Source organism: Eubalaena glacialis, chromosome 5 (genome assembly GCF_028564815.1).
Source record: "Eubalaena glacialis isolate mEubGla1 chromosome 5, mEubGla1.1.hap2.+ XY, whole genome shotgun sequence".
NCBI classification, from domain to species: Eukaryota; Metazoa; Chordata; class Mammalia; order Artiodactyla; family Balaenidae; genus Eubalaena; species Eubalaena glacialis.
Window position 1 is genome coordinate 141,409,466 of NC_083720.1, and position 26,225 is coordinate 141,435,690.

At 34.5% G+C, this 26,225-nt stretch overlaps 1 protein-coding gene across 4 annotated transcripts in view; it reads right to left on the reverse strand.

Annotated features, from left to right (window-relative positions):
* Window positions 1-26,225, reverse strand: part of SMARCAD1 (SWI/SNF-related, matrix-associated actin-dependent regulator of chromatin, subfamily a, containing DEAD/H box 1) — a 67,805-nt gene that overhangs the window by 21,933 nt on the left and 19,647 nt on the right. For 2 of the 4 annotated variants that reach the window (XM_061191712.1, XM_061191711.1), the window contains exons 4-9: window positions 22,470-22,641; window positions 19,387-19,453; window positions 14,756-14,859; window positions 8,729-8,830; window positions 7,666-7,747; window positions 5,774-6,165 (exon numbers count right to left, since the gene is read on the reverse strand). In XM_061191712.1, the coding sequence (XP_061047695.1) occupies window positions 5,774-6,165; window positions 7,666-7,747; window positions 8,729-8,830; window positions 14,756-14,859; window positions 19,387-19,453; window positions 22,470-22,641 (919 nt within the window). The remainder of the gene's footprint in view (window positions 1-5,773; window positions 6,166-7,665; window positions 7,748-8,728; window positions 8,831-14,755; window positions 14,860-19,386; window positions 19,454-22,469; window positions 22,642-26,225) is intronic. The other 2 variants (XM_061191713.1, XM_061191714.1) reach the window with 2 other exon arrangements.

The window sequence follows — 26,225 nt, forward strand, 5'->3', positions numbered from 1 at the left end:
GATACACTGTTCATAAATGCACGACATCAGTAGACAGATTTTCGAGGAAAAAGTTTCATTGTTTGATAAATTTGCTAGAATTAAGTTCAGTTATGGCTGACAGTAAACCCAAAACATCAGGGGTTTAACTAAAACATAAGTTTATTTCTCTCTCGTGTAAATGAAGACCCCAGGGGGCAGTTCAGATCTGGTACAGTGGTTCCAAAATCAAGAATTCTTCTACTTTGTTGCTTCAATATCCTCAACATATGAGTCCTCATCACACTGACATCTCAACCAACAGGAAGAAGAGATCCTTTAAGGACACTTTCCAAAAATCATGGTATACTTCTGCTTACATCTCACTGGACAGGAATTTGTCAAACTGCCAAAGGGAGGCTGAAAAATGTAGTCTTAATATATTGTGGGTAATGTAACCAGTCATAAATCTGTTTAAAAGCACAGAGGGGGTTAAAAAAAAGAGAGAGAGAAAAATGATTTGATCCAAAAAAGTTTGACTCAATATGACTAGAACTGATTTTGGGGGAGAGTAGAAAACTATAATCGTTTCTTAACATTTCACTAATAACATATACAACACTTCCAACACAAAATATTGTGGATATCTGCAGCTAACATTTTTTAGGAGACAGACAATTGAACAGGCACTTACTTTATTTAATCCTTAGCCTTCTCCAGAGGTCAGTACCATAATTACACTCCACTTAGAGAGGAAGAAATACAGGAACAGAGAGAGAACTTGCTTAAGGTCTTGTAAGTTGCTAGAAAATGTCAGAATTGGGATTCAAAACCAGGCCATCTAGCTCCACTATATTATTTACCCACCCTCATGTATGGTATTTACAAAACCAAGGGAATAAATTAAGAGGCATGAATGGAATCCCGAAACAAGAGAACCAACACAGAGAGAAAAACAACATTTCTCAGGATGTTGGGGAAATGAGATTACAATATCACAGCTGATCCCCTACCACAGGTCATAAGACTCCAGAAGAGACTTTTTCAAGAAGATGAAACTGATAAAATATCTGAAGTGTCTAAAAACTGAGGGGAAATTTAGACAACTAGGGAAGAGTTTAGAGCTGAAGTAATAAGTATATACAAAACTAAGAAAACAGAAAAACCAAGACAACTAATAAGTAGGGAAAACAAAATGCTGAGCAAGGAAAAAAAGTAATCATGTAGTATATTACATGGCTCAGCTATAAAAGGCATTTGCATAGTCTAACAACGTAGATACTAAAAAATGATTTTCAAAATTACCACATTATTAACATATTGATAGGACTGGGGACTGGGGACTGGGGACTGGGGACTGGGGACTGGGGACTGGGGAATGGGCATGTGAGGTGAGACAGACAGCGAGAAGAGAGCTAATCCTACCACAATGCTATAATGTCTGTGTCATGTCAAAAGATAAGGCCTGCAACTGAAAAATTTTAAAAAAGCATTATCTTTATATTCCTAGATATGGAAGTGATAAGAATCAGACAGAAGATGTAGAAGCAGTTATCTGTAGTACAGGAAATAGGCTGGAGAAGGGGATGGATATGGATTTTCAGGGAGAACAAGCCTGTAGAATTTTTTAACTTGTTGATCTAAATACACACATAAATAATAAAAAAATAAAAACATTAAAAAAAGCCCAACATTTAATTCCAAAACATTTTTATTAGGTGTGTGTGGGGCAGGGAAAATGGGTGTCTGCCCCTAAGGAAAGGTGTAAGAACACTCTACTGTTATGTTACTGCTTTCTGAAGACAAAAAGCATTTAACAATCCTGTAAGTTACTCAGCTTCACTAAAACAAGACCTAAGAAATACAAAGTACTCTGTAAGCGGGATCCACTAGTAAATCTAAAGTTATTGATGAGCACAGCAAATACGATCCTAATCACATAATATGAAATATACAAACATATTCATAAACAGATGGATGCTAAATAAAGTCTTAAGTGGGGATTATCTTCGGTAGAATTTTGGCTAAACTTTTCTTCTTTGGTCTCGCATGTACTGTTTCAATTTTAGACAAAGAAAACAAATCGTTCTTCAAAAAAATGATAAAGCTATTTTCTCAAAGGGAAAAAAAGAGAAAAAAAGTAACTGCTACTTAACTGGATAATTACATGAAAAAAGAACATCAACATGGCCCTGATTACTATCTCTTTGATTAAAAAGTCAAGTATTACTTTAAGGTCTTTATCTTTTTAAAACAGTCACAGACTGAAGTACCTATCTCTTGCCACCAAGTGTCACTCTTACAATACAAATAATTTTGAATTTCTATAGGAAGGGGGAAATTGTTTAAAAGCAGATTTAATTCCCCACCTAAGAAGTAACATTATTGAGGACAGGAGTCTTAAATACTATAAATACCTGGGAGCAGCCTACAAAGTACTCAAAATGCATTTATAATTTTAAAATAAATATTTATCAAACTTACAAAAATGAAAACAAAGCCTGGATACAGTAATCACACACTTTACGGGAGCCACCCTATCAGGAAGTAGTATGCATTACAATTCTTCGAGTCACACATTTAGACAGACATTTTACAATAAAGCAGAAAAGAAAACCTGTGGCCTAAGTTACTGGTGGATGGGAGCAGCGCAGTGACGAGAGTCATGTTTCCACACGAGGTGAACCCGGGTCGCTTGGTTAACAATCAAAGAAAACTGCATTTATGCTGATCTAAATGTTAAGGAAGTAAGTGCATATATGAAAAATTTTTAGATTGAGCTATTTATGAATGAGCTATTCATGAATCTTGATTTGATCAGTATACACGATTCTGATTAAAGTACAAAGATGCAACATAGTAAGATTATCATAGACGTAATAGCATCTCCACCCTATTTTGCACAAAGCTAGATAAAAATTCAGTAAGTGTTTGGTGAACTGATGCCATCAAATGTGTGAAATCTGGCAATAAAAACCCCAATTTTAGCACATTAACAGTACACATTTTTAAACTAATGACATTTTGGCTGGCTTTGTTTCCAAAGTCTGCATGATTTAATGATGTGATTTCTTACCATAAGCACATACTTTACTGCTATGAAGCAGAAAAATAAGAGAAATGGAAAAATTATGAAGAAAATCTGACAAACACTATTTAGATTTTGATTTTTAAAAAGGGTATAAAGCTGCAAACATAAATACCCTCAACATAAAGAACTTATTAAATAACCAAATTTTCCTCATGTAAATAAAATAAGGGTGACTAGAATATCTCAGAGCATTTTAAAAGTGTAATTCTTTGACAATAAAGTCATAATCATAATGTACAACTTTTCAACTTTTGTTTTAAAAGGCACTGCTAAAATAATTTTCACATTCAAATTAATTTTATAATAAAATAACACAATGAAATACCAATGATTACATTTAACCTATCAACGTTATGGAGACTTCTGTTTTAGCAAAAAATCACAATGAAAATATATGTGTTTACTTTGATTTGTTGGCTCAGTATGCACTGTAATGAAATATTAATGAGCTTTAAAGTTCTGCCAAATTCCCCAATCCTGAAGACTAAACTAAGATTCAACAATAATGTTAAGAGTTTACTAGACATTTGCACGTTGTTCTTAATATATAATGCCTTGTAATTTTCATTAAAGTATGACTGACGAACAAAATTAAAATTTCAATTAATTCTCTTAAGAATTTCTAAAAACAGTAGCTATGAAAACAAAAGTAAATGCTTTTTCTTTTGTTTATTTTTGAAGTAGTTCACAGGTACATTAGCAAGCCTCTCTGATTAATAGGGAAGGAGTTAATTATATAATATATATATATTTTTTACCAAAATGTACATAATATTGACCTTTCCTTTGATGACTTTAAGACATTAAATTGATCTTTAAATCAGTCATATTCAAAATCCTAAAGTAAATCAAAGTAGAAGCTGAAAGTTCTAAACAAATTAAAACTTAAAGCTCATATACACTGACTTGCTAAACTGTTCATTTCCAGGAACTTGTATTTACTAACTTTTTCAGAATAGCTAAGCCCTGTATTCGCTAAACTCAAGTGGCAAGTTTACTTTTTAACTGTTACATAAAATAATCAACACTCAGATGAATGGCTAGCAAAAATAGTCTCTGTATTCAACTTTCAGAAAGAGGACAAGATGCTATAGGAGGTTTAAGTAGATAATGCATAATCTCCAAATTCACGTCAAGACTAATTTAAACTATGCCAATTAGTTAGTAGGGGAAATACGCTTTCTACATGTTAAGTTGCTGAATATTTTTGAAAGCATCTGGCACATATAACTCCGGTATAATTTACTTTTACTATAAGGTATGCGGGCAAGCAGTCACAGTGACTAAACACACTGGTGCAGATAACTGCACTCCTCATTAAGTAAATCAGAATCCCAACAAGCCCAAGCAACCCCACTCTGTCGTGACACAGGAGACCATTAAAGATTAAAAGGAAGAAGAAAATGAAGAGAAGAAGAACAAGAATGCCCGTCAGCAAATACTTTAACAAATAAATCACTTAGGCAAAGCCGAACAAGTTTTGAAAGGGCCTGCTTTGACAGATGTTCTCTGGAAAAGCAAAGGCTTTTAGGCAAAACGAGTATCTTTATTTATTTATTTATTTATTTTTAAAGCCACGAAACACTAGTAATGTTTCTATATTTTTCAAATATTTTGATTTTGTAGAAAATGCTATTTACAACCATTGTTCAGGGATGTTCCCGCCCTGCCACTTCAAGATACTCATCAAGGGAATTTAGGTTCACACAGATTTGTCCCAAGTATAAGATTAATCACAAAGCAACTTTACTCCCTAAGTTAGGGAATAAAACTTCCTAAAAATTTATAAAACATCAAGAGTCACTATTGATGTGACTTCACATTCTAAAGCTGTAAAAAATCATCCATACTGCTTTCACAGGAGGGCCTGTTTAGAATCCACGCTATAAAAGCCCACATTTTCACAATATGAAGCAAACTTTAAAAGACAGAGTTCTTACATTTCTCTGTATGAGTAAGATTTGCTGACTGTTGACATTTATGAAACTCAAAATACAGGTATTTTAGATAAAACTTGTTTACAGGAAATGAAATTCCAGAAAATGATCATGCAAAGTGTACTTACCAGTGCTTATGCCTTCCCTTCACCTAACGCTTGAATTCTAGGCTTCCACACACTTTTCTATCTTTCCAATTAAAAACGCTGCAGCCTGCTACACTCCATAAAATGGCCGTGTTGTTTAACCAAGAAAAACATGTTAGAGACTGAGCTGTCACTTTTAAAAGAAAAATAAAATAAACAATTGCTTCTTTTGTGGTGAAGCATAAAACACTTAGGCTGGCATTTTAAATCATGGAGCTCCCCTGGACGTTGCTACTGCTCTTCAAGTAGTTGTAGTAAAACTTCCGCCACATTCTTGCTTTCTGCACTGTGTCTCAGTAGTAACAGATCAGAACAGGCTAGCAAACAACTCCTTCCTAAATGTAAGCTCTAATTTCTTCTTCTGCAGTGAAATGAACCAAGTTTCTATGCAAAAGAATGAGTGACAGTATGCCCAGCCAATCCGCTTGGGGTTTTTCAGGAAAATCACCCCTTAATTCATTCAAAATTAGGTCATATGACACTATTTGAAATACTATTGGCTTAGAATGAAAGTAATGTTTGACTCTACACAGGATAAGGCCACCCATCTATGCTTCCCTGGGCTGAAGATACCTTGACTATAAACGGTACTGTGAATTAAATACACACACACAGGGGAAAAAAAAAGAATGTAGCCTTACCAGAGCTTCCCAACTATTAAAGGGCCGGAGTTCTGTTATCTTCTGAGCCTTTTTCTGAGAACACTGAGGAATCAAAGTAAGTTCACCAATTGAAGCATCTTGAAGGAAGTGAAGAATTTTACCTTTATAGCCATCCTCCATCACTTCTTCACCACTACTATAGTCCTCGTCTAATGAACTACCGACATCAGAACCTGAATCATATTCAGAGTCTTCAATAACTCTTTTAGGATTAAATACATTTTTTTTACGTTTCTTGTTAAAACCATTTTGTGGTTTCATGGAACATTTCTGTTTCAGTTTTGTTTTAGCTGCATTTTTAGGATAATTTTGACTTCTTGAAGAAATTTCTTTTCCATTTGGAAACTCACTTGGTGAAGCATATTGCATATCTGTGTACAAAGACAAAAATAACTACATTAGAAAGATATAAATTAAATATAAACTAATATAAATTAAATAACTACATTAAAGATAAAATTAAATAAAACTTCAAGTAAGAAAATTATTTAAACAAGTATTCATGCTTTTTTTAATACGGAATTCAACTATAATTTATTGTTAAATCTTGATATACTTTAAAGAGAAATACTGAAGTAGAATTTGAAGTTATACAATGAATTGAAATAGTTTCAAAAATAGGTGACAACTTCTTTTTTTAAACAAATTAAATATAAATCCTCATTTTCTATCAAAGATCCTGAGACTATAAATGGCAGCTGCACATACATAAGATGTCCCAGATGTTACTTAGCAGCCCCACCCCCAGGCCAAAACTGATGAGTGCAGCAAAAATAATGCTCATCCTAAATTAAAACTATCCATAGCATAACTAATTTTTCCATCACCCATCCCCACTATTCTAGGTTCATCATTACCAAAAATCATTTAAATATGTTATTAAAAAGCACCACTACTTTATCACTGATTACGCTATCATATTCCATGGATTTCTAAGATGCCCGTGATCGAAGGTACACTGTTATTTTATGTACTAGTAAGAAATACAGTTTCTCTATAACACAGTATTTTGTTATTTAGAATATTTACGTTTTACTTAGTCAAAGAGCTTTTAGACTTGCATATTATCATACATTCATTCTTGTACACATATTAAAAAATAAGCAAAATAAATTGAATATTCTTCACATTTATTCACATTCATAATCTTTACCTTCTGAATCTTTTTTCAGACTCAGAATTAGTGATATTGGTGGTTTTCTTTTCTCCACACAATATCATTCTCTGTGCCATCAAGAGCATTTGTTGTGTAGCATTTCCTAAAATAATTCATTAAAAACAGACAAAAAACAACAAAAAACCTAAAGCCATTGTGTTGGCCTTTTAAAAAGCTGGCTTTGCAATTAAGAAGAGCTAGTCTACTTGATTTCTACTTAAGGATGTTACTAAACATGTGTGATTCAACTCCTCCCCACTACTTCTCTACCCTTTGGTTCCTAGTGTTAAAAATGTTCCACTATGGGATCAGGGACTGTCTTCCATGCCAGTGATAAGCATAAGTTTCTGATACTGGTGCTTTTGATATTCATGTAAGTGCAGACTAGGACATCTACGTTACAGTGATTATAAGACACCAGACTAAGAGCTGTTAAAATGTAAAAAAAAAAATGTTTCTTTTGTACTCAATAAAACATGGTAGTTTATAAGTAGACTTAACTATCAAAAAAAGTTAGCCAAATAGAAAAAAATGTTTATTGTTTCATTCTACACTGCAGTAAAGAACAGGCCAAATATTTGGGAACTGGTTTCTAACATCTCATGCAATCCCATTCTCTGGTTATTAGCTAATAGGTTTACTATTTTCTTATATACTAAGATATAATATATTGGGAAGTATGAATTTTCTGTAATGACAAAGAACAGATAATTACCTTGGTCTTCCGCAAACACTTTTAAAGATTCTAAAGCCTCTGTGTACATCCATTCATGTTCCTTGAGTACTTCCCTTAACTCCTAGAAATAAGTCATTGATCCTTTTATTAAAAATCTAAAATTAACAACTTGTTGAAAACTTCTACACTCTTTTAAAAATAAGTAAATCACCTGAAAACTTAATTGAATTCATATCTGATTATTTCACACTTTTTATGTTGCTTTACAAATGCTTTCTGTATATTTAATTTCATTTTCATAAATTTCTTCAAAGGGAAGGAAGCTTGATAGTTTTTGCATTTCTACTCTTGCTATGAGGTGCTCTGAACACTAGAGTATGAAAAACTGTTTGCTCAATTAAACTGCAACATGCAGATAGGCTTTTATAAACTGCCAACTTCAAAACATGTAATTTGAACATATGCAAAGAACCAGTAGAGCAACAAGACTTTGCATTCAGCTCATCAGAATTTAGCAGATGTACTACCTGTACATATACCTGAATAAATCAATACAAGTGTAAATGTAGTCCCAATGTTAAACAAATAATGTGTTTTCAAGTACAATAAGGTGATTAAACACAGGCACTTTTAGCACTGGCATGCTTGGCATGGGTCTTTACTGACTCTGAAAGTATTTTTACTATCTAGCAAATACACCAAAGCTTATTAAGACACTGAAATATAGTATTACACTTTAAAATTCTTCATGAAAAATTTAAAGGATGAGAATACAAAGAAAGCTAAAACAAGTGACTTGGGATTATAGATGGCTTTGTAGAGGATCTGCATTTTATATGAGATGACAGTTGGTACTACAGTTATGTTTGTTATGATTATATGATGTTACCGTTATAATGCTGATACTATAGTTAGCAAATAAGGTAAATAAACAATGTAAACTAGCAGTACAAAGATATTTTATAATATTGGTAAGTAAGAATATTTAATCAGAAAAGTGCAAAACGCACCCTAAGCTTTTCACATGGTTGACCTCAAAAGACTATTTTGTAATACAAACATTTAGTACATACTGATTAAATTTCTGCACATGACTACTCACCTCTTTATCAAAATTGGGAAATTCCTTTTGCAATTTCAACACAATACTTTCCTGTTTTTCCCAATTACTGCTAGATTCTGCAGACTCATTTGATTCCTCTCCCTAATGGGGAGGTAAAAAAGAGAACCAATTTAAGATATCATCAATAACAACAGTCTTAAGACAATCACATTTGTATTTTGACTTGATTTGGAAGTTTTCACATTCGATCAAGAATCCAAAAATGTTTCTTTTTGTTCACGCGAAAATTGACAAATTTATATCTTAAGGATAAAAAATATTACTGGCTTAAGATCACTCAAAAGACCTTGACTACATATCCAATAACTCACACTTCACTCATACGATGCTCAAAATGAGCTAAATCTGCTAAAACAACTAGAATGATCCTCAAACTAACTTGAAATAACTCAGGTATATGGAAGTCTCTCCAAGCCAATGGCAAAAACCGAACCGAATCCAACCAAACCACCTCACCCATGCCGACAATTTCATATCCTCTACAAATTTCAAATACAGAGAGAAAAAAAGTTTACTTTTACTTCAGTCTTGAATGGTTTAAATATTAACTGCTCAGTCACAACAAAAGTGACACAATGACAAAGAAACGTATACAAAACTAAATAATATATAAATTAAACATTAATTTGGGAATAACTGTGGCTACTCATACACACTATCTCTTTCCTCTGTCACTTAACTTCATTTGAAGAAACTGGTTAAAATTCCACATTTAAACAAAAAAAGATTCCTTGGGTTCATATATAAGAAAAATCTTGCATTTTAGTCAATCTAAAAGCATTTATCTACTTTGCTAAGAACTGTACCACATGCTATACAAACATGAGAGAGAAAAGCACGGTTTCATACTTTCTCTTCTACCTCCTTTCTTATCCAACAACAATACTATTTTTTTCTTTCACTAAGAGAGAAGTATCTAAATTGTGAGCGATACCTTTCTTGCACACAGGAATAAGATGAAGTTCCACACGACAGAGACATAAGATGGTATGGAAGTTAGGAGTAGGAAGAAGACAACTAGATGTGTTTTTGTAATAGTAAGTGGCCTGTGTGGGTTGGAGCACAGAGACCATGGATATGCTATAAAGCTGAAAAATTAAACCAGTGCTAATATTGCTTAAAGGTCTGGAGTGCCAAACTGAGGTCAGTCAGTATTCAGAAAGCAAGAGGATTTTGAGCAGGGGAATAATAAAACATTAATATTTGGAGAAAGCATTTCAAAGCCATCAAAAATTCATACCGCCATCCTCGCTTTGCAGATGAAGACACTGAAACTCGAAGAACAATCCTTTTAAAGGTCACAGCTGGACAATCACCAGCTGAGGTACAAATAGAAACTTAGGCGTCTAACCCTAGATCAGTATTCCTCCATTACCTAAGCGTTTCCTAAACTTTAATCGTTCACATAGCACGTTCATGATTTGAAATGAGTCAAACACCATCAAAGGATGAATAAACAAATTGTAGTATGCACATAAAATTGAATATTATTCAGCCCTAAAAAAAGGAATGAAGTACTGACACATGCTACAACATGGATGAACCTCAAAAATATCAAGCTAAGTGAAAGAAGCTAGACACAAAAGGTCATATATTTTATGATTACATTTATATGAAATACTCAGAATCGGTAAATCCAGAGACAGAAAACTGACTGGTGGTTGGCAGGGGCTAGGGGGAGAAGAGAATGGGGAGAAACTGCTTAAAAAATACAGCATGCTATTACTGGGTGATAAAAATGTTTTGGGACTAGATAGGAGTGGTAGTCATACAACACCGTGAATGTACTAAATGCCGCTGAAGTTTTAATGGTTAATTTTATGCTATGTGAATTTCACCTAAAGAAAAAAAGTTAAAATATTTGGAAAACAGTAAATATCTTTTGGGAATTAAATATGTGGCAGCACAAATTAAACACTCAGTAGGTCGTGTGCCGATCTGCTCTTCGCTCGCGGACCCCACACTTCTATCAGCTCTGCTAATACCTGGTGACTGAAGATACCTATGCAGTCCAGTGGTTATGCTTGAGCTTTACAGAAGCCAGGTGATACACAACCTTTGGGCTCAAATCGTCTTAGTGGGTCCCGGGGTTACGAATCAATCCTGTGGTTATTTTTCTGGTTTCAGAATGCAGAGTTGCAAGTGACAAATTTGTCACTGCCAGAAACCCCACATTAGCTCCTTGACCCATGGATTAAGGGCCATAATTGTAGAAAATACCAAATCTAAGGCACTACTAGCATTGTCCCTCTGAAGAAGCAGCAGCAGGACCACCATATTTCTGAGGTGACTGCAGAGACTGACTCCACCATCCCAGATCCCAGGGTAATGTGCCTCCATGGCCTATACAAAAGCTGAATGGGTCACAGAGAATTAGTTCAGATTATCATAAACAAACAGGTGACAACCCCAACTGGTAGCTGCTATACCAGTTGCTATTTTTACTAGAGAAAATCCACATAACTACGAGACTATTATTCTAGCAGTAATTAGAAAAGACTAGCAGAAGCAGTCTGCTTTTGTCTGGGCAGGGTCAGCGATGGATACACCTTCACTGCTTTCAGAGCTATGGTAAATCTCCATCTCTCTTTCATAAAATAGTACTCAAGGACTTTGATAGTTCTGCACAGTCCACAGTATATCACTTTGATCCTCTATACTGAAGACGTCACACAGATTGGACTTGATAAGCAGGAAGCAGTGGCTATTTTTAGATGGCCTTAGTAAGAAACATGCATGCTAGAGTAGAAAATAACCACCCTCAAATCCTGGGCCCACCACTTTCATGAATTATACAGGGGTCCAATCTGGAGCATGCTGCAAATTCCACTCTGGGAAAAAAAAAAAAAAGACAAATGGCTGGCCCTGGTGCCTCTGAGAGAGAGGCGCAACACTTCAGTGGGCCTCTTTGGATCCTGGAGGCAATGTATACTTCAGTACAGTGTGTGCCGCTCTGATCGGTTTATGAAGAGCCCTTAAGTCTGTCAGGAATGGGGCCCAGATTAAGACAAGGCTCTGTAGCAGGTCCAGGGTGCGGTGCAAGGTCCTTTGCCACTTGGGTTTTGTGACCAGCAAGTAAATGCAGTGATTCCCAAAGAATCTGTGGCTCATAAGGATGTTGTATTGAAGTCTCTGGAAATCCCCAACAGGAAAATCATGGCAGAGACCCATATGGCTTCAAAGAAAGGTCATGTCCTCTTCTGCTGACAACTACAATCTGTTCCGCTATAACATGACACATCCATTTCCAAAAATTATTGCACATGCAAAATCATGAAAATAAAAGCTACCGTGTTTGAGAAAAAATTGTGTTAGAGTGTAACATTCAAAAACTTCATTAGTGACACATTTAAAAAAGGAAGAAACCTTAAAAAAAAGGGTAGCATAATTTTACACATTAAATGGTTAAGAAATACGTAAATACTACAATAAATATGAACTCAAGTTTGCTTGGGGATGTTAACATTGGAAGAGTTGTAGCTTATGAGTTATTGTGAAATGGTAGATGAATGGTTATTTGAAAATGAATAGCTATGGAAAGGCGTGACTCATTGTCCTTGTGCTATCTCTGCTGTATGGCTGAAAATGTAAATATTAACTTAAAAATAAACAAATAAATAAAATCAATAAATTTCTGCTAACTTTGCTAGCCTCCTCCTCTCATATTAAAGCTGCCTGGGGCTTCCCCGGTGGCACAGTGGTTAAGAATCGCCTGCCAATGCAGGGGACACGGGTTCAAGCCCTGGTCCAGGAAGATCCCACATGCTGTGGAGCAACTAAGCCAGTGCGCCACAACTACTGAGCCCACGTGCCACAACTACTGAAGCCCGCGCGCCTATAGCCCGTGCTCTGCAACTGCAACAAGAGAAGACACCGCAATGAGAAGCCTGCGCACTGCAATGCAGACTGCAGCTCCCAGCTCGCCTCGACTAGAGAAAGCCCACGTGCAGCAATGAAGACCCAACGCAGCCAAAAAAAAAAATGAATAGATAAAATAAATTAAAAAATATATATATTTAAGAAAAAAAATAAAACAAATAAAGCTGCCTGTTAGGTTCAAGATTCAACTGGATGCCATGAACAACTCTCCTACTATGTTCAGCATTAAAGCCATTATCTTCAGTAAAGACAAGGCTGAAGTAAACAGTAAAACTGTTTTCAACAACATTTAAAACACTTGATAACTTTACTGTTAATGTGTCATGGTGTAAACTTTTGATTTTCACTGTCACTGTCATCATCATCGTCTGCATCCACATGGCCATCAGCAGCAAATTGTTCCAAGTCTTCTGTGGTTAGATCATCAGGGTGGGACTCTAGCTCTTCAACATCTTCATTTTCTATCTCCTCAAATCCAACCTGTTTTCCTAAACCAACAGCTTGTTCTGAATTTTTAAAAATTTCTCTGAAGGTTCAAGTTCTTCAGAATCACAAATTAAGAAAAATTTTCCATGATACATAATGCAAACACTCTTTTGTTACATCACTCCAGGCTTCTAAAATGGTGGCAATGGCCGCTCCAATGTTAAATCTCTTCCAAAATTCTATAACCATATCTGCATTCTCACCTTCAATTACAGTAATTAGTATCTTAAATGTTCACTTTAAATAGTAAGCCATAAAAGCTGCTAACACATTTTTACCAAGAGACTGTATAAGAGAGGTGGTTTTTGGAGGCAAAAGAAAAAAAGCCTCCTTCAACCAATATTTACTGCACTTTGCAGAATTCTTTATGATCAGATAAAGTGGGAGAAAAATCTTGAACTTGTTTTACAGAGTTTACATAACTGTTAGAACCAGATGAATGTGAACAACTGCTTACAATATAATCCCATTTAAGATGGCAGCACTGTACACAACTTCAGGCAGTACAACTTACTGTCCATTTTGTACAGAAAAGATGGTTAGAGGTACAGATCAATGATATACCATGGACAACAGCCAAGGAGAAGAACAAGAGTGGAAGATTGGGGAAGAGGTACACTGTTGGACTTAGAAGTTTTTCTGAGAACAGAATGTAAGGGTAAGAGCATCCTATATGAATGTTTGGCAAACGTTCTATTGCATGGGAGTTTTTAATAATCACGTGGACAAGATGATTCATTCTTTGAACACCAAAATAAGACTGTGGATGCATGCTTGGACGCACTTGGATGCATGCTCAATGTGTCTATATACAAACGGCCATGGCAACATGGACTAAGTCTGTGCACACAGATCAACAGGATAAGACTAGTCGTTCCTCACACCTAAAACTCACAGAATTTTTACTTCCTACCGTTATTAGTCCTCAAGGCAAGAATACTTCTGTGGAGGGACACAACAACTATCCCATTAAATTAGGGTACAGACTGCCATCTGCTATTTAGGGCTTCACGCATCACTAAATCACAGGCAAAGGCGGAGGTGACTGTGCTAGCTGGGGTGACAGAGTTTGATTTTGATTACCAAAAAGAAATTGTGCGGTCATGGATGCAGGCAGGGAGGACTATGTCTAGATTCACTAGGAGGCCTCTTGGTAGATCTACTCCATAAAGTAAAAGTCAATGGAAAACTAGAATAACTCAGTAAAAGCATAACCACTATTATTTTTAGATAAGCAGTTAAATATCAAAGGAGTCAACTATAAGAATTGTAAGTAGTTGTCACTGAGGAGTATGAAATGGTGCTGGTACTGGCAACAGCTGTTTTACATAAGTGTTGTTCAACCATATGTATCTATTAAATTTTATGAAATAGAATTTAAAGTATATTTTCCCCAAAAGGTACTTTACCACACCACTAGAATATTTTTTTAAGTTAATTTTATAACTCAGAGATAAGCAATTAATACTGGATAAATTAAAAAGAAAGCAAAATCAGTCACAAATGAGATCCAACCATAAATTTTCTTAGTTGTAAGAGAGAAGACTGATTCACTGAGGTGCATTTTTAGTATGTCCACAGACTCAACAAATTCTGTGCTTAAGCAACTAATTTTGATGTTGCAATTCAAATGTAACTCACTTGATCCAATCTCTTCTTTTTCATAGATTGATCATCATTAAATTCATCTTCCTCAAATGGCTCTGAAGAAGAAGATAATTTTCTTTTCCTGGGTCCACCACCTTCTAAAACAGAGAAGGACATTCAAAGTTTGCACAGATATTATAAGAATCATTAATGCAAAACAAACGCAAAAATGTTATTATAATGAATATACTTGTAGACAGTTCTCTTGACATCAGGCCCAATGTTATTTCTTCTACATATGACATACATTCAATAAATGTTAACTGAATTGAAGGAAAAATAAACAGAGCCTCTTTTCAGTCTTTCAGAAGTAGAAATCACTGTAAAAATGTACTTATTTGTAAACCATCACATTATTTAATGCTAAAAATACACATCTTTAAATTGAAAGTAATTCTATAGTAGGAAGAAGAGGTTCTCCCCAATGCCTGAATGTTCAGTAGTGAAAAAAAAAATTGAGCCCATCAGCTTATCTGAATAGCATCAGATAATTGTCAATAATTAAGTGTCTACTATGTACCAGGCTTTGCAGGGGGCTTTTATAAACTGCTGTTTCATTTACTTTCCACAACAAACCTACAAAGTAAGTATATACTCATTTTACAAATTAGGAGGAACTGAGATACAGAGAGCTCAAGCGATTAATGCTCTTAACCTAAAAATAAGAAAGTATAACACAAGAGAGTGCTGTATGACAGTAATAGGAAATCTGCACATTCTGTTATGACTGAGAGAAGAACTCAATCTACATGATCTGGAGAAGCTATGTTGCGTATTTTTTACTTTGTATACATTCATATACTTCTTCAGTACCTTCGCTTTCAGAGAGCGAATTCCAGAGACATACTGCAGTGCTAGTATGAAAGCATTTGCTGAAAGCTTATAAAGGTTTAAGATTTCAGTATTAATTATATCAGTACCCTAACTATGAAGTTAGAAATAAAACTTGTAGAAATATAATATTCAAAATAAATACAGACATGACAGCTTTTAAGCTGTAAGCATGAAAATTTCATATGGCTATAACAAAATTGAATGCCATCAACATTTCAATGTATAGTAATTACATGCTTTAAGTATGCATGCTTAAATTTTTTCCCCCTTTATTTCATAAAGTAAATGTGCATTCTGCATATGCCAACTAATTGCCAGCATCCACTTTAAAAAGGGGAAAATATAACCACCACTCTATCATCTATATATGCTGGGGTTAAGTGAATACCATTAGTAATATTCTAATATTCAAAGTCTGAAAAAAAGCTTCAAACTAGGTGATTTATGCCATGTCACCTAGACATGTTTAATCCTTTCTCAAAAAGAACAAAAGCTTTTTCTTGGTCAATAAAGAATTCTTCAGCCCTAATTATCTGTTTATATATCTTTCTGTGGTTAATATTATGGCATCAAATTTTTATACGTATGTAAAATGGCTACAGGCATAAATCTGCAAATATATGTGGGAGAAAACACATAACTAAAAATTTAGTACAAAAGGTTACATAAGGGCACACAATGCTTAGTTACCTACATATAAATTTATTTATAATTATTAACCAAAAATTGTGCATGTATCTAAAAACAGGTTAATATTCTATGTTAAATACCACTTCCCAATTACGTGTCTCATACATTTCCATCTTTTTTGGGGTGCACCCATCATCAATTTCAGGAAGAAAAAAAGTAGGTTAGACATGTACCTCACACCCCAAATAAAAATATATTTTACTTAAATTCAATATTTAAAAATAAAAAGTAAAACATGAAGCTGCAAAATGAAAATATGAACAAAGAACACAAACAGGCAGTTCAACAGGAAAAAAAAAAGAGAAAAGATGGTCAACCTCATTAATAACTAAAGACAGGTAAAATAAAGTACCCTTTTTTTTTCATCCTGAGATTAAAAGGACAGTTGTAGCAGACTGTGGGCAAACAGCCACTTTTAAACATTATAAATTTTTACAGTCTTTCTGGAAGGTAGTCTAAATAATACATCTCAGAATTTTAGATGTGTGTTTCTTTCAGTCCAACAATTCTTTTTCTAGGAATTTATTTACAAAACTGATGGAGAATGTTTGCTTAGGCATACATAAAAAATTTCAACTAAGTATCTAAGTGCCCATTAATAAGCTATTAGACAAGTCAGGATACACTGTTATAAAGAACTGAATAGACTTTTAGATATAAAAAAGGTTACAAAACAGCAAAAATAACAGGATAGTCATATAAAAATGTTTTGCCTACTCTTACACATATATAGAGAAATGGAAGAAATAGCTAGACTCCTGACAACATCAGTAAATTCATATTTTTACCTTTTAAAGCAGGGTAAAACTTCAGATACACATTTTTGTTTTTATAACTTAGTATTCATAAATGGGAACTTTCAGAAGGCGATGCAAAAAAGATACCCTTACTGTTTAACATGCAGGATGATACTGTCTATAAAAGATTGTAATTTGTGGTAAAACCAATGTCCAACATCAAGATTTGTGGAACTGTCCAAGATGTCTTACAGGCCTTTTGTCGGTGAGACAAAGCTGTCATTCTATACATTACCTCAAAAGTGTACTACTCTAAAGATAAGGATGACTGATATATGACTATCCTGTCCATTCTAAGAGGAAGCATGGAAGTTTACTTAAAAAAAACAAGAAAAACCTGATTTTTTCTTTCCTTGTAATTTGCCACTTAACACTTAAAAAAAAAAAAGAAATTATATCAAAGTCTAGTAATAAGAATGAGAATTAAAAAAACTCAGCTAAAGTTCAAACTTAATAAGGACTATAAACTCCATGAGGGCAGAGGTTTTGTCCATTTTGTTTCGGCAGGTACCCTCAGTGCCTAAAATAGCATCTGGCATCCAGTAGTAGTTGCACAATAAATATCTGTTAAATTAATGAATTAAGTGGAATGATATAAATTGCTCAAGAGAAAAAAGATTAGACACTGCTGTGGAATAAAGTTATTCAACAAATTTTTCATTGGAAAGATTCTGGAATACTGAGATATTATGAAGACAAGAAAGAATATGTAAAATGCCCCAAACCATTTAGCAACTCAACAAATGTTAACTGAGCCTACCATTTTTCAGGAACTTTTACAGTTGGGATACTGTAATGAAGACACACTCAACCTTCTCCTGTACCATTTCCTATTATCAGATGGCCCTTAAGAACAAAGAAATGCTAACATGTACTATGTACTTACTATGTGCTACACACTATAAGAAATTTACGATAACTTTATCACTTCTTCTTAACAATCTAAGAGTTTGATACTATTATCATACTATTTTCCTGCAATGGAGACAGACAGAAAAGTTAGGCAACACTGCCCAAGGTTATACAGCTAGTAAGTAAAGGAAAAGGAAGAATTGTAAGATTTGGTTATGAATGAGAGATCATGTGGATAAAATATCATCATCTTTGGATCCACTCCAATACAATCCATTTAGGGGGGTAAATATGAGGTAGATAATTGTTGAAGAAAGATGATGGGCCCACGAGAACACATTATGGTGTTTTCTATTTTTGTATAACTACCCACTTAGGAAAACGAGCACCCATTCACACTGTCGATGGACGCATAAATTGGCAGAACTTTCAAAATTAACACTGAAGTGCATGTTCAATTTTAAAATGTGCATACCCTTTGATTCAGCATCTTAGTTTGAAGTTCAGCCTACAGAAATAATAACATAAAGATTTACTTACAAGGTTATTTACTTTTGTACTATAGTTAATGAAATAACGTAACCATAAATGCTAATTAACAGAGAAACAGTTAATAAACTAATCCTATGGGTAGTCACAGAGGAATGTTATGGAGGCATTTTTTCATTAGATAAATCTGATTGCACTGACAAGTTATCCATGGTAAATCATCAAATGATTTTTCTCAAAATGCAAACCAATACTATAATCATATTTTGTAATCTAATGTGTGTGTGTGTTGTATAATAGTGTGTAGGTTTGCTTTCATTCCTTAAATACTTTATTTGGTAGATTATAGGTTATTTTTACTTGTTTGGTATGTACAAAAAATAAAAAATCTAGATAGCATTTACTAAAAAAAAACTGGAGGTGTTTTTTATAATGCAAGCTCCTTTAAATGTATTTATTTTTGTATTCTAAGCCTGGATTACAGAGTAAATATTTACTAAATGTAGGAATGCTGATTACCAGCTAGGACGTTCCTTAAGACATTATGTTCTTGACTCAGATTTATGTAAATAAAACTATAATGCAATTGAAAGGACACTTAAGAAAGAACACATACCTCGCAAAACTTCACTGATATGAGATTTGATCTGCAGAGAACAAGCAAAATTACCAATGAAAAAACTGCCCCCTTCCCTTTTTTGGGGAAAAAAAAAATCAACCTAGAAAATTCAGTTCCCAAGTAGCTGTATGACCTCAGGTAATTCCCTTAACCTTTTTTTTTTTTTTTAAACCTTCTTAATCTTCACAGTTTTCACCTAAAAACCCTGAAGCTGTTAATACCTCATGAGGTTCCTATAAGAATTCATGAAGGAGCTTGGTAAATTAAAGAGTAATATTAAAATGAGAAGATATTTATTATGTAACTAGTTAAGTCAGCATGGGGTGAAACTAAGTCAGGCATACCTGCATCACCAAACATCAGCAAGGCAGCAGCAATTGCTCCATCCATAGTGCTGGTTGATTCAATTAACTAACAAAATGAGAAAAGATTAATGTTTTAAAAATAATACTTTAAGAATTATTTCACAAAGTTACCAAATATTGAAGAACGAATATATTAAATATACACAAAGTGGAGAAATATACATACATATTAGCTTAAGTTCATTAAATCCTATGATAAATTTTCAGAAAATCTGGTTTATCTAAAAAGTCTGAACTTACCTAAGCACCTTAAAATGTATTAGATTTACTTAACACCACTTTAAAGCAAAAAATAAAACATAGTCTATGTACAGTGTATTCAAGGTTTTGTTATTTTAATTGCAAGGCTGTGCACTAAAGTCTCAAAAACTTCCTACCTATGAGTGAGTCCAGGCACTGCGTGTGTGTGTGTGTGTGTGTGTGTGTGTGTGTGTGTGTGAGAGAGAGAGAGAGAGAGAGAGAGAGAGAGAGAGAGGGAGGGAGAGAAAGGGAAGGAGAGGGAAAGAGAGAGGAAGAGAAAGGAAGGGAAGGAGAGGGAAAGCGAGAGGGAGAAGGAGAGAGGGAGGGAAGGAGGGAGAGAGACACTGACAGACATTTAAAATAAACCACAATTCTGGCATAATTTATTTTAAATCTAATACTTCTTGAGTGGGATAAAGGACTCTTGAAATTTGCTCTATTTCTAAATTGCTCTAAATTAAATTGCTTGAATTTGTTCAAGAACATATTAATATATGGCTTACATAATTAAGTTTCAAAATACTATTTTTTTATACTGTTCTGTAACATTTTGGATTTCAGAAAAAACTAAATATCCCATATTTTTCTCTTGCTATAGCTTCCTGTATTTCCAATGAGCTACTTGTTTTAAAAAGATCTCACTTTTTAAAATAAGCTATTTTTGTATTAAATTAAATAGCCTCAAAACAAATTGATAATGCTCTTTTCTATACTAGTTTTCCTCATCTTGGATTCTCAGATATCCTGTAAGCCCCTCCTCATTTTCAAAACAGTCAAAGCATATTCTTATCAAGCCTAGGACTAAATTTATATTTTATAACTTCTTGAATTATTTTATGTGGGTCTAAAAGCCTTTGTAGAGTAACCTATGTCACCTTTAAATCTTTTGAAATGATGGGAGATCACTTGAAATCCAGATTACTTCAAGAGAGTGCTGTTTTGAGCAAGTGATAGGCTAAATTCCCAAAATTTCAGATACTACTGAAATATACATACAAAGTTCATTTATTGATATCAATCCTGTTTTTCCACTGTAATTATAAAATTAGAGATAAATGTTTCTATAGGAAATAAATCCCCTTGAACTACCTGAAAAACTGGCAATCAAGCTAAAGTATTTTTAAACTGAGATTTGTTTCTTTATGTTGAATATTTTACTACTCCATCATGTTTATTCTGCTAAAAGTTCTTTCCAACACTTTTAAGTGTTGCTACTAGTGGCTACATCCGTTCCTTCTTTTCTAGGAAAAAACCCCATTGGGAGGCAAATTATGCTACTAGACGGGGAAAATGTAGACCCAAGATACCATTAAAGTTTCATTTAGCTAACCGTAAGAAGGTATCAAAATGATCTGGGAAAAAAAGATTCATATTAAATATACCAGAGAACAAAGGAATAATATAATCTACACTTAAAGAGTTCAAACTAGCAGGCCTAGGACCACTTTTGGTTCAGACATGCTTTGCTTGACCTGAATGGTATTTTTGGTTTTGTCTTTCTTTAGTTACCATAAAAAGGAATGAAGTACCGATACAACAAGAAAGAACCTCAAAACCTTCTACTAAGTGCAAGAAGTCAGTCATAAAAGATCACACATTCTATGTTCCCACTTATATGAAATGTCCTGAATAGGCAAATCTATAAAGACAGAAATCAGTGGTTGTCTAGGACTGGGGGAGGGAAATGGAGAGTGACTGCTAATAGGTAGAAGGTTTCTTTCTGGAATGATTAAAATGTTCTAAAATTAGATTATGGTGATGGTTGCACAACTTTGTGAATATACTAAAACCCAATAAATTATACACTTTAAATAGGTGATCTTTATGGCATGTAAATTGTATCTCAATAAAGCTGTTAAATTGATGATCAACACCAAATAAAAATCCAGCCTTTTCACTTTATTTGAAAATCTGAATTATTTGATAAAAACAGGCTGTCATTGATTTCACATGGTCGTATCTTACCGAAGCTAAGGAGCAGCTACTCTTCTTAGAAAGGGTATGTGCCAATGTCCACCACTTCAGAGTTACCTGCCAAGCCCACACAGATACGGTACCTCCTACGCCTCAGCTTGGGGAAGGGGAATTGTCGGGGGGTGGGTGGTGGTGATGATAAATACAAAGGCGAAAAAACTATGCACCTATAATTAAATGATTCCCCGAAGATCATTCAATTACTAAGTGGCAGAGCTAGGGATAAACTATTTACTAACCTTCAGAGATTTATTCTCTATCTAAAACTTAATGGAATGGTGAGTTTTTATTTGCTCTTATAATAAGACATAGATACCTATAACAGTCCAACTACAGCCACTTATTTTGTTTCTATAGTTCAATCAATATTTCTCAGCAGGGGTGCTATTGGCAGGCAATTCTTCTGTTATGCAGGACTGTCCTCAGTATTGTAGGGTGTTTAGCATCCCTGGTCACACGCACTAAATGTGAATAGCAACAACTCCTTGTTATTTTGGGGGAAAAATAGAAAAAAAGCCTCCTGACATTTCTGAGTTTCTAGTGAGAGGTGGGGGGAGGAAGGTTGTCCCCATTTTAGAACCATTCAAACACAAAAATCTTCACAACCTATGTGAGATACAGAGAAGCCCAGATTATACTATTTATAGGTGAATAAACCTCACCTACTATAAGACTCAACAAGTAAATCTCTGGCATTTGCCTTTATTAAATATTAAAGTTAATAATTATCTTCAAACATAAGATATCTTTAGAAAAATGACTATCCACTAAATACAGCACTGGCTATAGGAGACATTTTAATCATCAATACAACTATAATAACCAATTACTATAAAGGGGTATATAACCTTAAGTAAATCACTGTCACTTCTCTGCGGAAAAAGTTCCTTCAAGGTCTGAAGTTTAGCATCTTTAAGGTCTTCCAATTCCGAAAGGTCTTCCAATTCTGAAATATCATTATTATTTCTACCTGCCATGGTAGGAAGGCCTTGGGACTCTTCATCTTCAGATGGCTCAGAACTAAAAATATTTTCAGAGGGAAAAAAACAGTGTTTTAATGTATTACTAAAGTTATTTCATTATAATTGTATATATGTGTATATATAAAATACAGTATATTTGCAGTTCTTTTCAATAATAAATGCAATCTATACCTGTCAAAGATTAAAACGACTTTTTTCATTTCAGTACAGTTGTGCATATAAATCTACATTCCCAAAGTCAGCATACTTCGAACATATCTCAAATTATTTGGGCTGGGATAGAAAAGAACAGCAAAAACCTGCACTTATTTTGTTAAGATCCATACTCATCCATTGCACGCCCACTTTCTCTTTCCTACTTTTTCACCTGTACCCTGAATAAAAGATGAGTGTTGTCATGTTGCTCCTGAGAAATTCTGAAGCATACACTAAGTACAAAGATAAAAGAATTTTCATATCCTAGCTAGGTGATCAGAATCTAAGTGTTAAAGTCGGAATGGCCCCATTCAATATCAGACTGTCTACCAGGAACAAAACACTTCTTCTGCAGACGGGGAGCATTTATTTTATATAAGGCTTCATGCAACAACAACTAACTGAATCTCATTACAGTTCACTTCATATGTTTATCATATATAAAAGACATTGTGAGCCAAATTTCACTCGTGTATTTCCAAACAAAAAAAAAAATCTCATTTTGAAATTGTGATTTTCTACCACAGTAAGCATTCTGAAGATCAAAAAGCAGAAGTATAACAAATGGGCAGAAGTTATAAAAATCAAAGAAAGAAGTATAGTTAAGTATATTCCTAGTGCCAGAGAATGCAGACTTTGCTATGCAGCTAATTCTATTTTTGGACAGCTCTCTTAGACACATATCCAGGACCTGTATTTTAGTAACTTCTCTATACTTTATTCATGTTAGTTCAGCTGTACCTGTTAGGGCACCGGTTATGCCTAAGAATCCCCTGAAAACATATAAAAACAGATTGTGAAGGATGAGGAATATGTATTTTAACAAGATTCTAGGCTGACTTCTTGAACCTTGCTCTGAAAAACCGTTCTAAAGTAACAAGGTAAAATAAATCTCTTCTTTTAACACTCTGTCTGGCCTTCAATATTTGAAGACAATTACATGTATCTCCCTTTCCATTACACCCAGCCTTTTCATTCCTTATGCACTCATCTCTAAGTTTTCACTCTGCCTCACTACATTCACACTCCCTAACTGATTCTGCGTCTTAGTTCACTGAGAACATGAAAGCTTTCCGGTTTGAACCCTTTTCCATTCCTGTACTGGATAAACCACTTCAAAGGTCCTTGCTCTTCTGACCATCACAACCTTAACCTAGTGATCAGATTCATCACCATTCCATGGGACAAGCTGAGGTGCCCTTGATGTAGTAAGTCTTCATGTTGACAATGAATCTTATCATGCCTTGGACTTAATGCCCAATTTACAGGAAATACAAATAACAGAGGAATAAATTCAATACCATCATGAAGAAACAATCAGAAAAGTCTATTTCGTCTAAAAGACTTGATCTCTTCAATAAGTTAAAATCCTTAAAAAAGAGGAGAGGAGGGGAGTGGACTATTTTAGGATCAAAAGACAGTTAAGAGTCATGACATCCAAATGCAGTAAATGTACCTTATTTGGATTCTGGTTTGAAAAACTAGCTACAAAACACATGAAATCTGAATATAAACTGGGAATGAGATGATGTAGAGAACTGTTCACTGATAATAGTACTTGTGTTTTGGAAGTGGGATGTACAGCAAGTATTAAGGGAAGAAATGTTCGGGTATCTTTAATTCACTTTAAAATACTTCAGTTAATAATAATAATTAATGAAATAATGAAACAAGGGAAAACATTAAAAATTGTTAAAGGTAGGTGGTATATATAAGTGTTCATTAGCTATTATTTTATTTTCTTATATGACTGAAGCTTTAAAAATAAAAGAAAAAAATCTACAAGAACAAGCATGACCACTTTGTGTTCTTTTATCCGGTCTCAGATCAAGTTATTCCCTTCTGTTGAAGTCCCTGCTTAGTGCTAAGGGATTCATTCTAGCCCTTTCTACTTCCTACAGGGCCCTGAGTAACTGGCCACCATCTTCTCTCCTGAATCTTTTCTCTCCTTAAGCTCTTCCTCCCAAGCCTGCAATGCATTCAAGACTGCATTTCGTTCAGTGTGCCAGGGGTTCTAGGCACTGTGGACACAGCAGTGAAATAAGCAGACTCTCCTCTCCTTCACACATTTTATAAGGCTGATTTTCTATTTCAGCGTTTCCTATATTGTTCTCAACTTACTGGTTTGTATCTTATGCCCCATCACTTTGGTGAAACTGTCCTAAGGGCAAGAATACCCTCTAAAATGTCAGACGTGATTTAAGAACACAAACCAGAACCCCCGGAACCTTTCACTGGTTGTCTTCTCCTCTGCGCTCCCATCACTGTTACTCTTTGCAAAGGCGGCCCTACCCTAACCCTCACCCCAGTGGTTCTGCAGCATCATTACTTCTGATTTTCCCTTGACCTCTGAGCCTGTCCTTAATCTCTGTAGAAGGCTTGCTTCCTTTTTTCACCTCCTTGAACTGCCAGTATTACCTAGGATTCCGTCTTCAGCTCCTTCTTGTCTATTAATGCTTCCTGAGAGATTGCATCAATTGCCAGAGTTTCTATCATCTACATCAGTGGTTCTCAAAAGGAGGGCAATTTTGCCCCCAGAGGACATTTGGCAATGTCTAGAGACATTTTTGACTGTCTTGACTAGAGAGGTGCTACTGGCATCTAGCCGGTAGAGATCAGGGATTCTGCTAAACATCCTACAACGTACAGGACAGCCCCTCACAACAAAGAACTACCTGGTCCAAAACGTCCAAAACATCCAAAAGTGTCAAGGTTAAGAAATCCTGATAACCAAAAAAGCCCATGCATGGGTACTGATTGTAATGATGGAACGTGCACACAATGCAGTACTATGGAGTTGTGAAAAAGAATACAGATTTTTATGAGCTGACATGATTTCCAGGATATATATACTGCTAAGTTAATAAAACAGAATAAATGTACATATATATCTATACATACACAACACAAGATATAGTGCTATCTTCTGTGTAGGAAACAAGAAGAAAAGATACACAAAAGGAAAACAAAGTATGACTAGAAACTAAACAAACTGGTTAGTTCTGAGGTAGGAGCAGGAATGCGTCAGAAGGAGAAGGGACAGAAAGTTAATACTTCTCTAAGCACACTGTACATGGAGTTTTAATTTTTGGAACTATGTTAATATTTTAAATATTTGAAAGTAAAAATTTTTTAAAAAGGGACAAGGGAAAAACCCTAAAAGGAATACAAACAGAAATTAATGAACTGAACTACATTTCAAGTGAATAACAAAGAAAAATTTAAATAAGCCAAGTACTGTAACCATATACCCTCATCTAAAGACAAAATAAAACTTTTAAACAAATCTTAAACTCTTAGTGAGCTTAATGGTCAAGTAGCATGATTACAGCAATTCTGAAACTATTTTATGTACATTGAGTGATTGAACAAATTAGCAAACAATGATATTGGTGGAAGCAGAGTTCTCACTGTCAGAGAAAGAAA